The 13,441-nt window shown below is 42.1% G+C and overlaps 1 protein-coding gene across 1 annotated transcript in view; it reads right to left on the reverse strand.

Moving 5' to 3' along the window:
* Positions 1-12,784, reverse strand: part of LOC132821702 (nucleotidyltransferase MB21D2) — a 61,423-nt gene extending 48,639 nt beyond the window's left edge. Inside the window, exon 1 of the mRNA XM_060834408.1 lies at positions 12,586-12,784. Coding sequence (XP_060690391.1) covers positions 12,586-12,784 — 199 coding nt within the window. The remainder of the gene's footprint in view (positions 1-12,585) is intronic.
* Positions 12,785-13,441: the final 657 nt, after the last annotated feature.

The following is a 13,441-nucleotide window of genomic DNA, read 5'->3' on the forward strand; positions in this document are numbered from 1 at the left end:
CGATGAGGCCTAGCATCAAGTGATTCTTTGCCAGAATGTCTCGACACCGTCATGCAAAAATAAAACAAAAAAAGTGTCTGAACATCAGACTTTGATTTTAAAGTTGTCTTAAAAAAGCATTCTGTTGGCTTACCTCACCGATTCCTCTAAATATCTTAACCTTGACAATCAAACCACCCTCTCACCTTCTACTTTCTGGGAAGCAAGTCTAGTTTCAGTAACTTCCCATCATAATCTAAACTTTGAAATCCAGGTGTCATTATGGTGAATCCATTCCAAGTTTAACAACATTGTGTAACACCAGATGGCTTAATCTTTACTATTGACACTCACTGATAGTAACAGTCACCCAAATAATATATATGTTGCCTTAACTGGATGCTCCTCCCTGTAAGTGACTATATAATTCATTAAGAATCTGCTGTTCCAGAGAAGACAGAGAACTCATGTCTCTGTGCACACATGTGAACATTCTCTCTCCCCCTCCAGGGCCCAGAATAAAGATGAAGACGGTAAAACCATACTGTACCTCTAAACGTTTTACTTCGATTGGGGGGAGGTTGGGGGGGTGGAGATATGGGATGACATCAAGGCTTGAGCTGACAAGTGACAAGTACCATTCATAAACAGCACTGTGGGTGTTTCTACACCCCAGTGGACTGCATCAGTTCAAGAAGGCAGCTCACCACCACTTTCTCAAGGTCATTTGCAATGGGAAATAAAAAGCAAACGATACCCACAATGCATGAACAACAGAAAGGAAATTACATTTTAATCAACCCGTGTCCTAAATCTCTCGGCACCTCCAAATGTCTCTAAAAATAAACTATCAATCTTTGGTCCATCATGGATGCACTCACATTTACTCAGGTTTATATCCATCTGCTACAATTTCACCCACACCCCTAGTTTAATAATATCATGATTATTTTATATCCTGTACAAAATGACCTTAGTCACTGATCTGTCATGAGCAAACTTGATTATATGGCTTTCTATTGAGTTAACAAACAATGAATAGATCAGATTCAAGTATAGATCCTTCTGTGGGTGATGTCACTGCTCATCATTCTTACTGTATTTTACACTGAAGCAATCCTCTAACAAAGTCAGTTATTTACCTCAATTGTATGAGCTTTAACTTTAGCCAATATGTATGCTGTTCCTAATGAATAAGCACTTTCCTACTGAAGTACGTTTAAAATGTTACAATGTTGACAAGGCTTTCCTTAACCCTGTAAAAGGACAATAACAGCAAATCCTCCTTCAAATTTACAGCTCTGATTGGTTGAAGTTGCTAGCTTGGTGTATAATTACATGGTGGGTACGGTTGGTTCGGAATGGAATGATACAAGAGGATGTAGAGAGACAGGAAAGATTGGTGAATCTTAGGAGAGGGCCTGAACATTCCACACCCCACCCAGTCTGTGCACACATTTCCAATATGGTCTGGTGCGATAGCTAAATAGCTGACTTCATCACTCTGTTGTGATCCCGAGGAATGTGTTTGTGATCCGATCTAATCCCCTTTAACATCACCAGGCCTGACATTCCTGTATTGTTGAATGGGGCAATCAGCAACTTATACCAGAGACTGGAAACAAAAGCCCTTCGTTTCAGTAGTAGAAAATCCACAACTTTCAGCACTTCAATAAGATGCTTTGTATATAATAAACAGCACTTTTTTTCCCTAGAGTAATTGTTGGCTTGTATTTAATCACACAGCCAGATCTAAAAGCAGTAAAACAAAAACATTTATTATTGAGGCCATAAACCTGAGAACAAGAGCCTGATTTGTGGTTTTAAAAAAACCTGCATTTCTATTGCCTCGGTCATAATCTCAGATCACAAAACGCATTTGGGTAAAAGTAATTTCTGAAGTGTGGTTACTGCTGTCTGTAGACCAAGAGTCACAGGTTAAGGATAGGGTGCAGACTGAAAGGAGGAGAAATTCCTCTACCTAGAGAGCTGTGACCCTGTGGAATTCTCTGTTACCGAAATTGGGTGTGGGCAAAACATTAAATATTTTCAAGAAGGAGTTAAATATAGTTCTTCTGGAGAAAGGAACCAAAGGGTATAGAGAGGAAGCAGGAACAGAAGAGTTCTGACTTGGAAGATCAACTACGATCATATCAAATGGTGGAATGGGTTAGAAGGGCTGAATAGCCTGTTCCTACACTTATTTTCTATGTTGGGATACAGAGTGGCCAATTTTCCACACAGTAGTCTGATAGCAATCAGAATTGTAAAAGTTTTTTAAAATTTAAAAAAAAGTTTTAAAAAATACTGCAGTCCCTTTGCTGTAGGATTTTTTTTTTAAAATTTATAATTTTTAAATTGTTTTTGACTGAAGGATAAAGTCATCTGGTGACGCAGAATCTCAGTTTTGCAAACAATCGGTTGTAGTTTTTGTCTTCCATTCATCAAGGTCGATGCCAAAATATCAAAGCTCAAAAGGAACAACAATTCATACCACATGAGAAGAGATTGCTGATCGGATGGCATCTGCATTCTGACCAGTAAACAAAGAATACGGCACAGAACAGGTAACTGCCAAATGTTTGGATAAGTTAGTAGAGAAGCCTAAGGTGGGCTCTCCTGCTTTTGTTCAAAATCACACCTGTGCGATCATTCATTTCCATTCAAGGGAACAGACTTCTCCTCAGCTTTCAACATCTCATCAAAGCACAGCACAGCTCAGAGCTTTGAGACGTGATCTCACTGAATGATTTAAAATGATGAAAGAATTTGATAGCTCTGTAGGGAGGAACAGAAATAAATTATGTCCATGGAACGGAGGCCTGAACAGTCATAAAATTAGAGTTACACTACAGAGATGATGTTGGGAAACACTGGGTCTCAATATTTTGACAGCAATGTATTTAACTTTTAACTGCTCTCCGAAATGGCCTAGCAAGCCTCTATGTAGGTGCACTTCTGGTACAGTGGCAGTGTCCCTGCCTCTGAGCCAGAACGTCCAGGTACAAGTGCCACTGCAGGGATTGATAACTAAGGAAGATATGTATATGACACAGTCAAACAGGCTGACATGAACCTGTAAATCCTTCGAATATGCCTGTAGTAGGAAGAGTGGCAGAGTCTCTCAGTCAGCCAAGACTGATGCAGAGTCCCATTGATCAGCCTACTGCCTCTGGTGACAGGCGAGTGACTAGTTCCAGAGAAACTAGCTACAGAAAAAACAAACAGGAGATGGCCATTAAACCCCTTTCAGCCAGATAATAGCTGAGCTTCCATGCACAACAAGACGTGGATATATGGTTTTGAGCAGGAGTTGAATGGAGGATGACAGGAAGATTTTTTTTAAGATATGCAGGTTTCTAATGATCTGAAACTTGTGCTTACGGTTGGAGTGGAGACTAGGAACGAAATCAGAAGAAACTCCGATAGACACACAAGGGAAATAAATTAATGAGGCTGGAGGGATAACGTGAGAGAATAGGACTGACTAGGTTGTTATACAGAGAGCTAGTATGGAATTCATGGGGTGAATGGCCTCTTTCTATGCAGCAGTGACTCTATCCCAATCTATACTTCAAATAACATTCATTTTCCTCTGCTCCACAAGTTCTCGAAGTAACCCCCAGAGCAACAAGTACTAAATCAAGATGAATTCGGCAGAATCCCAGAGTTGGGAAGCTTTTTGTGACACAAACTTAACCAAGCTCTTTGAAGTAACAGTAATTCATAGATAGTTAACCAGAAAGGATGTTTTATGCAAATACTCCAACCAATATCTTAAATGATCAATTTTTCCACTCAAAGCCATCCCATTCTTTTCCTCCACCCTGCCTCACTTAGCTGAAAAGTATCCAACTAACTTCATCCACTCCTGAAACTCCTCCATCAACCCATACATCCCACATCTGCCGTATTTTAAAGACCTCAAACCCTACTATTCTGAACCAAATTTAATTCAAGAAAAAAAATTATTATTACCCATTCGTATTAGCTATTTTCTCTCTTCACCAATCACCACTTCCAGAAAGTGTCATTTAACCTTTTGAAAAGTATAAAAAGATTGCTATATAAATGCAAGCGGCTTTACTTCTCACCCCCCACCCCCATTCATTCACAGGATGAGGATGTCTATGACATCCCTAATTGTCCAGAGGACAATTAAGAGTCAATCACACTGCTGTGTGTCTGGAGTCACATGTAGGCCGCACCAGGCAAGGATAGCAGTTTCCTTCCCCTAAAAGGACATTACTGAGCCAGATCATTTTTTTTCCCAACAATCGGCAACTGATTCATGGTTATCATTAGGCGCTTAATTTCAGATTTCTGTTTGTTGAATTCAAATTCCACCATCTGCTGTGGCAGGATTTGAAGCCGGGACCCTGGAACATTATCAGTGTCTCTGGATTAACAGTCCAGTGATAACACCATTGGGCCATCAACTCCTCGTATATCCCAGAGGTGGCTGAATATTTCAGACCAATGGGCTATATTTCACTACAAGCAGACTGCAGCTTGGGGCTGTGGGGGGGAGGGGGGAGGGGGGGTCAGAAATATTAATGAAAGAATTTGGAGCAAAGGGAATTAAAATAAATCCCTTCACAGCAATAATGTCCTGACCGCTGTGAGAGATCATTGCAAATCCTTAAGAAGTGCAAAGAATGCTTGCATCGTATGCAACAGAAAAGGGCAGGCAGGCTATTTTGTTGGGAGCATTCACTGGAACTATCCCAAGGGAGGAAACCATTCCTGAATTTGGCCTTTTCTTTCCCCAAATGCTAATAAACTGCAGGAACATTTCATCATTTGTGTTTTTACATCCTATACTGGAGGGGCTGAGCTAGCTCACTGACCTTCATTAATAGATTCCCTGAAGCACACATGCTGAACTTAACTGTAAGGATTAAGGTCCATCCTCTCACCTGGATATTACACAAACAATACATTGCACTTTACTTTATAAGTCAGTGCACCTGTAAAGACGGACAGTTTTGCTGGAGCCCTGAAGTCCTGCCGTAAGACATCTGACCTCTCCTGAAGCTGCTGTCTCAAACCTCCACTCTCCCATTTTAGTACCAAACCTCACTGAACATTTATACAGAAGATGCCTCCATACGACTTTATCATGGCAGTCAGCATCATGTGTGTTCTGTATTATACATAGATCTATTATCATGCAATAGAACAATGCCATAGAAATACAGGAATGGAAAGAGGCCATTTAGTCCCTCAAATACATTCTGTCAATGAGATCATGGTAGACCTGTGACTTAACTCCCATTTACCTGCTTTTGTCCAACATCCCTTTACGCTCACGAAAACAAATGCAAGGACAATCAGACTCAAATTTTAAAATTTACAATTGGTCCAGCATTAATTGCCATTTATGGAAGTGTCAACATTTCACATTTTGTGAAAAGGTGTGTTTTCTAACTTCATTACCCACAGGAGAACTGCCGTAACGATCTGTGTCTGAATTTACCTTTTTGCTAAGGTGTGCGTTTATGGGATGTTATTATATCGTAACAGTTAATAAGTACTGTATTTATTATTCAGTTAAGTTTTCCAATAGTTAAGTCATTCTAAATTAATCTTTTTGTTTGTATTTTAACTGCAGTGTTTAAATAAACTGTGGTTTGACCAGTTCACATCGGATCTGGAACAAGTATTTATTTTATTACTAAAATAAGAAAAAGTTAGGGTATAGGCTACCTTCTTAAAATATTTTGAGGGGGGAGGTCTGGCCTGGTCCATGACACTTTGAACAAGTTGAAAAGCTTTAACAAGTGTCTTTTATTCAGCAATACTGAAACTTTCTATTACCAAACAATTATTTTTGAACTTCTCTGCACAAAGTGGTGAGAATGCCAAACTCAATAGCACACAGCAAGCGGTTCAAGTGAAGTACCAAAAGATACATTTACACCAGAACTCCAGTCACTGAACAGGGAGTTCAGCAATCACTGGGACCACACACTGACCTCGACGCTGCTCACATCATGGTCGTAATTTAAGAGGAAACTGGATACACAGGAGAGGGAAGAGGATAGAGGATGGGGTGATAGTACAGGAGGAAGACAGGGTGGGGGTGGGCGCGACCTCACTGACAAACAACAGAATGATTCGGTTGGGCCGAATGGTCAGTTTCTTTGCTGTAATTCTTTTTCTGACGAGTAATTTTACATTTTTAAAAAAAAACATATCTTAGCCTTACTTCGAATCACTCATTGTACAGTGAGAATAGATATTGTGCCCGCCCCCCAAATGACATGATATCACCCTCACCATTTAACCACCGGCACCGTTAACTCTGTTGGGTTTTCTTTATTTGATCATGGGATGTGAGCATCCCTGACTAGGCCAGTATTTAATGCCCATTTCTAATTGCTGAGATGATAGCTAGGTGGTGAGTTGGGAGTCACATATTTATCAGACCAGATAAGGAGAGCAGATTCCCTTCCCTAGAAGGACATGGTGAACTAGCTGGGTTTTTAAAACAAGCAACAATAGTTAAATTGCCGACATTAGACAAGCTTTTCACTCCAGTTTTTTTTTTCTAAATTGAAAATGTCTTAATCCATCATGATGGGATTTGAATCTATTTTAGAGTCAGAGATGTACAGCATGGAAACAGACCTTTCAGTCCAACCTGTCCATGCCAACCAGATATCCCAACCTAATCTAGTCCCACCTACTAGCACCTGGCCCATATCCCTCCAAACCCTCCTATTCATATACCTGCCCAGATGCCTTTTAAATGTTGAAGTTGTACCTGCCTCCACCACTTCCTTTGCCAGCTCATTCCATCCAGCCTCATTCCATCCTCTGCGTGAAAAAGGTGTACCTTACGTCTCTTTTATATCTTTCCCCTCTCACCCTAAACCTATGCCTTCTAGTTCTGGACTCCCCCATCCCAGGGAAGTGACTTTGTCTATTTACCCTATCCATGCTCCTCATGATCTTATAAACCTCTATAAAGGTCACCCCAAGCCTCCAATACCCCACGGAAAACAGCCCCAGCCCATTCAGTCTCTCCCTATTCCTCAAACCCTTCAACTCTGGCAACATCCTTGTAAATCTTTGCTGAACCCTTTCAAGTTTCACATCATCTTTCCGATGGCGACCACAATTGCATGCAATATTCCAACAATGGCCTAACCAATGTCCTGTACAGCCGCAACATGACCCCCCAACTCCTGTATTCAATGCTCTGACCAATAAAGGAAAGCATACCAAACGCCTTCTTCATTATCCTATCTACTTGTGACTCCACTTGAAAGTGGAGCTATGAACCTGCACTCCAAGGTCTCTTTGTTCACCAACACTCCCTAGGACCTTACCATTAAGTGTAGAAGCCCTTCTAAGATTTGCTTTCCCAAAATGCAGCACCTCACATTTATCTAAATTAAACTCTATCTGCCACTTCTCAGCCCATTGACCCATCTGATCAAGATCCCATTGTAATTGGAGGTAACCTTCTTCACTGTCCACTGCACCTCGAATTTTAGAATCATCTGCAAACTTACTAACTATACCTCTTATGCTTATATAAATGACTTGGATGTAAATGATGAAAAGTAGTGGACCCAGCACCGATCCTTGTGGCACTCCACTGGTCACAGGCCTCCAGTCTGAAAAACAAACCTCCACCACCATCTTCTACCTTTGAACCAGTTCTGTTTCCAAATGGCGAGTTCTCCCTGTGTTCCATGAGGCCTAACCTTGCTAACCCATCTCCCATGTGGAACCTTGTTGAATGCCTTTCTAAAGTCCATGTAGATCATGTCAACCACTCTGCCCTCATCAATCCTCTTTGTTACTTCTTCAAAATACTCAATCAAGTTTGTGAGACATGATTTCCCATGCACAAAGCCATGTTGACTATCCCTAATCAGCAGGTCAGGCAACATCCAAGGAACAGGACATTCGACGTTTCGGGCATAAGCCCTTCTTCAGATTCCTGAAGAAGGGCTTATGCCCGAAACGTTGAACCTCCTGTTCCTTGGATGCTGCCTGACCTGCTGCGCTTTTCCAGCAACACATTTTCAGCTCTGATCTCCAGCATCTGCAGACCTCACTTTATCCCTAATCAGTCCTTGTCTTTCCAAATACATGTATATCCTGTCCCTTAGGATTTACTCCAACAACTTGCCCACCACCGATGTCAGGCTCACTGGTCTATAGTTCCCTGGCTTGTCCTTCCCACCTTTCTTAAATAGTGGCACCACATTAGCCAACCTCCAGTTTTCCGGCACCTTACCTGTGGCTATCAATGATACAAATATCTCAGCAAAAGGCCCAGCAATCACTTCCCCAGCTACCCACAGAATTCTAGGATTTACCTGATCAGGTCCTGGGGGCTTATCCACTTTTATGCATTTCAAGACATCCAGACATTCAAGACATCCTCTTTTGTAATATGGAAATTCTTCAAGATGTCACCACATAGTTCCCTACATTCTATATTTTCCATGTCCTTTTCCACAGTAAATACTGATGCAGTATACTCACTTAGAATCCGCCCCATCTCCTGCAGCTCCACACAAAGGCCGCCTTGCTGATCTTTGAGGGGCCATATTCTCTCCCTCGTTACAAATACATTTAAGGACAAAAGGGTAAAACCCCTTTGGATTCTCCTCAATTCTAATTGCCAAAGCTATCTCATGTCCCCTTTTTGCCCTCCTGATTTCCTTCTTAAGTGTACTCCTACTGCCTTTATACTCTTCTAAGGATTCACTCGATCTGTCCTGTCTATACCTGACATATGCTTCCTTCTTTTTCTTAACCAAACCCTCAATTTCTTTCGTCATCCAGCATTCCCTACACCTACCAGCCTTTCCTTCCACTCTAACAGGAATATACTGTCTCTGGACTTTTGTTATCTCATTGCTGAAGACTTCCCATTTTCCAGCCGTCCCTTTACCTGCGAACATCTGCCCCCAATCAGCTTTTGAAAGTTCTTGCCTAATACCGTCAAAATTGGCCTTTCTCCTAGTTAGAACTTCAACTTTTAAATATGGTCTTTTTTTCCCAGCACTATTTTAAATCTAATAGAATTATGGTCTCTGGCCGCAAAGTGCTCCCCCACTGACAACTCAGTCACCTGCCCTGCCTTATTTCCCAAGAATAGGTCAAGTTTTGAACCTTCTGTAATAGGTACATCCATACATTGAATCAGAAAATGTTATGGTACACACTTAACAAATTCTTCTCCATCCAAACCCTTAACACTATGGGAGTCCCAGTCTATGTTTGCAAAGTTAAAATCCCCTACCATAACCACCCTATTATTCTTACAGATAACTGAGATCTCCTCACAAATTGGTTTCTCAAAATTTCCCTCTGACTATTAGGGAGGGTCTATAACACAATCCCAATAAGGTGATCATCCTTTTCTTATTTCTTAGTTTCACCCAAATAACCTCCCTGGATATATTTCTGGGAATATCTTCCCTCAATATAGCTGCAATGCCATCCCTTATCAAAAACGCCACTCTACCTCCTCTCTTGCCTCCCTTTCTGTCCTTCCTGTAACATTTGTATCCTGGAACATTAAGCTGCCAGTCGTGTCCATCCCCAAGCCATGTTTCTGTAATTGCTATGATATCCCAGTCCCATGTTCCTAACCATGCCCTGAGTTCATCTGCCTTCCCTGTTAGGCCCCCGGCATTGAAATAAATGCAGTTTAATTTATCAGTCCAACCTTGTTCTCTATTCTGTCCCTGCCTGCCCTGACTGTTTGACTCACTTCGGTTGTCAACTGTACCAATCTCAGATTGATCTCTTTCCTCACTATCTCCCTGGGTCCCACCCCACCACTAGTTTAAAATCCTCCCAAACAGCTCTCGCAAATCTCCCTGCCAGTCTATTAGTCCCTTTCCAATTCAGGTGCAATCCATCCTTCTTGTACAGGTCACTTCTACCCCAAAAGAGAGAGTCCAATGATCCAAAAGTGTGAATCCTTCTCCCATACACCAGCTCCTTAGCCATGCATTCATCTAATCTATCCTTCTATTCCTACCCTCACTAGCTCGTAGCACTGGGATTAGTCCAGATTTTACCACTGTCAAGGACCTTCTTTTTGATCTCCTGCCTAACTCTGTATTCTCTCTTCAGAATCTCAACCTTTTCCCTTCCTATGTCGTTGGTTCCAACGTGTACAATGACCTTCTGCTGGCCCCTCTCCCCCTTGAGAACATTCTGCACCCTCTGAGACATCCTTGATCCTGTTTGTAGAGTATAAGCCTGGTGTTCTGAACTAGAAGTTTCTCATGGGACTTGACAGGTTTAGATACAGAAAGGTTGTTACCCCTTGTGGGAGAGTCTCAGTCTGGGAGATGTAATTTCAAACTAAGAGGTCACCCATCTAAGACAGAGATGAGGAGAAATTTCTTCTTTCAGAGGGGAGTGAATCTGTGGAATTCTTTAGTGCTGAACCTGGATTGCTAAGTATATTTAAGGCTGAGATAGACACGTTTTTAATCAGTAAAGGGATCAAGGTTTATGGCAGGAAAGTGGAGCTGCAGATTATCAGATCACACAAGTTCTTGTTGAGTGGCAGGGCAGACTTAGTGGGTTCATAGAGTCATACAGATGTACAGCATGGAAACAGACTCTTCGGTCTAACCTATCCATGTTGACCAGATATCCCAACCCAATCTAATCCCACCTGCCAGCACCCAGCCCATATCCCTCCAAACCCTTCCTATTCATATATCAATCCAGATGCCAGTTAAATGTTGCAATTGTACCAGCTCCACCATTTCCTCTGGCAGCTCATTCCATACACATACCACCCTCTGTGCGAAAAGGTTGCCCCTCAGGTCTTTTATATCTTTCCCCTCTCACTCTAAACCTAGGCCCTCTAGTTCTGGACTCCCCCACCCCAGGGAAAAGACTTTGCCTATTTACCCTATCCATGCCCCTCATAATTTTGTCAACCTCTATAAAGTCACCACTCACCCTTCGACACTCCAGAGAAAACAGCCCCAGCCTGTTCAGCCTCTCCCTACAGCTCAAATCCTCCAACCCTGATAACATCCTTGTAAATCTTTTCTGAACCCTTTCAGATTTCACAGCATCTTTCCAATAGGAAAGAGACCAGAATTGCACGCAATATCCCAACAGTAGCCTAACTAATGTCCTGTACAGGTGCAACATGACCTCCCAAGTCCTGTACTCAACACTCTGACCGATAAAAGAAAGCATACCAAATGCCTTCTTCACTATCCTATCTACCTGCAACTCCACTTTCAAACTCCACTTTCAAGGAGCTATGAACCTGCACTCCAAGGTCTCTTGGTTCAGCAACACTCCCGAGGACCTTACCATTAAGTGTACAAATCCTGTGAAGATTTGCTTTCCCAAAATGGGTTAAATGCTCTTTCTGCTACTATGTCTTATAGTTGTCCAGTGGCATTACCACTCACCACCACCACTCCAGTCCATGTTGTTACCATGGCTTTTTCATCAGTGGCATTAAAACCGTAGCAAGTCTGATTTATAACAGTGCTTTCAGTACAGAAAAAGAATGGTTGTATTGAGACTTTTAAATGAATGGATTCAATTGATACCTGGCCAAAAGGTGAGGAACTATTATACTTGACAGCCTTGCCAACAACTTTAAAATCTCTGCCTGAACAAACTACAGCGAGCAGATTGCTTGCTTTCCCCAAATGCTTGTCCAATTTTAATATTGATGCAGGATCTCCTGGTGTGAAGAGAACAGCTCAAATTCTTAGTACATTCATCACAATCGATACCGGCTTGCTACACAGCTCAAGGCGGTGCCGGGAGCAGATACAGTAGGAGTGTCGACAATCACTTGTCATTCCCAAAACGCATTCCGTATCGGAATCTGATAACATCCCGGAGGCAGTTCACAGAGGCTAAGTTAGGAAGTTACAATTAGCTGACAGAAAGTTGCCTCTCCCATAACCCAGGAGCAGTTGGGAATTGCAGGATTCCACGTTTTGGAAGCCAGGGTACCAGCGAGTCAAGAGTTTGGGAGATGAAGGATTGGTTCTGTGGACAATGTCATTAGGAGGGAAAAAAAATCTATGAACAGTGTAATTGGATCTTGAGCCGGATAAAAGATCGTTATCAGGCAGGGCAGAAAAGGCAATTGTTTTACAGAGAGTGAATTCCTGACTAGATCACTAATCCAGATTTCCTTTTAGCCAGTCAATTCCATCCAGTTCAGATCCGAATTTAAAAAATAATTCCAGACGGATGCAAACAGGACCACTTGTAGCACAGCACTGGGCTATTGTTTGGCCAGGGGGAATTAAACAATTAATTTAAATTATTTTCCAACACCCTGGCCACTGGAACTGAACAGATGGAAAACAATCTCAGTATTGCCCTTTTAAATTAAAATCATTTCAGTCTTCAGTCCTAACTGAGATAGGTACTTGAAGGCTCAAAGGAAGAGATAGTAATTATCTGCACGCACCCACACTGCCCTCTCCCCCCCTCCCCCCCAAAAAAAGAGATTGCAAATTGGAAGGAAAAAAGATGATTTTGTTTTCAAATGTTAAAAGTAGGAGCTCTGGACAATCACAGTCACAGACTGACACGCGATAAAAAAAAAGCTCTGCTTGAACGTACCCAACATGGAAAAGATGAAATCCTTGGCGGTGTGGATTTCCAGGGCTCGGTGATCGTCATACTCGCGCTGATCCTGCCGGCTGAACTCCCGGATCAGCCGGTTCAAGTCTTCGATCCTAGCCCCGGACCTGAAGTCCAGTTCCACCGATGTTTTAGCCACACCAGAGCCGGGCTTGGTGCCGGGTCCGTTCGCCGCCATCTTCCAGCGATTTTACTGGAGAGAGGAGGAGATGGTGTGGGAAAGGGGGAGAGAGAGAAAAAATATAAAAGAGCCCGGGGTGATTTCACATTCTCTCTCTCCTTCCTTCCTTCCTTCCTTCCTTTCTTTCTTTCTTTCTTCTCTCTCTTTCCTTTATCTTCCACCCCCTCCCCTTGTTGTCCTGTTTTCAGGAAGCGCCGTACTATGTGAGCAGCATCCAGTCCACAGGCATGGCCTCTCTGATGAATGAAACCCACATGGGAATTGGCAATTGAAACTGACCTCGAATCAACAAGCGTGTTACAATGTTACATCCGCTACTCTTAAAGCGACCACTACCCTTTTCGCCAACCACATCCATTCAATCTCACACCCTGCTAGTCCCTTTCCGTTTTAAAATTGATTTTTAAAAAAACCGAGAAGCCTCCACCCCCAAAAAAAAACCCCATCGATTTGGAGATTTGTGTCTTTTTATTAAATTATTAAATTGCAACAAGTTGTTTTTAAATTGCAACCCGTCAGTAATTCCCCGACTGGCAACATTGCATTTTCTTTTCCCTTTAATTAAAAAGGGGTTAGAGGTGTGAGATTTTGGATACAAGATATGGTTCAAATACTCTGGAAAGAAACCAGAAAGGGTTGCAGACAAACAGCAAG

Source organism: Hemiscyllium ocellatum, chromosome 13 (assembly GCF_020745735.1).
Source record: "Hemiscyllium ocellatum isolate sHemOce1 chromosome 13, sHemOce1.pat.X.cur, whole genome shotgun sequence".
Taxonomy (NCBI): domain Eukaryota; kingdom Metazoa; phylum Chordata; class Chondrichthyes; order Orectolobiformes; family Hemiscylliidae; genus Hemiscyllium; species Hemiscyllium ocellatum.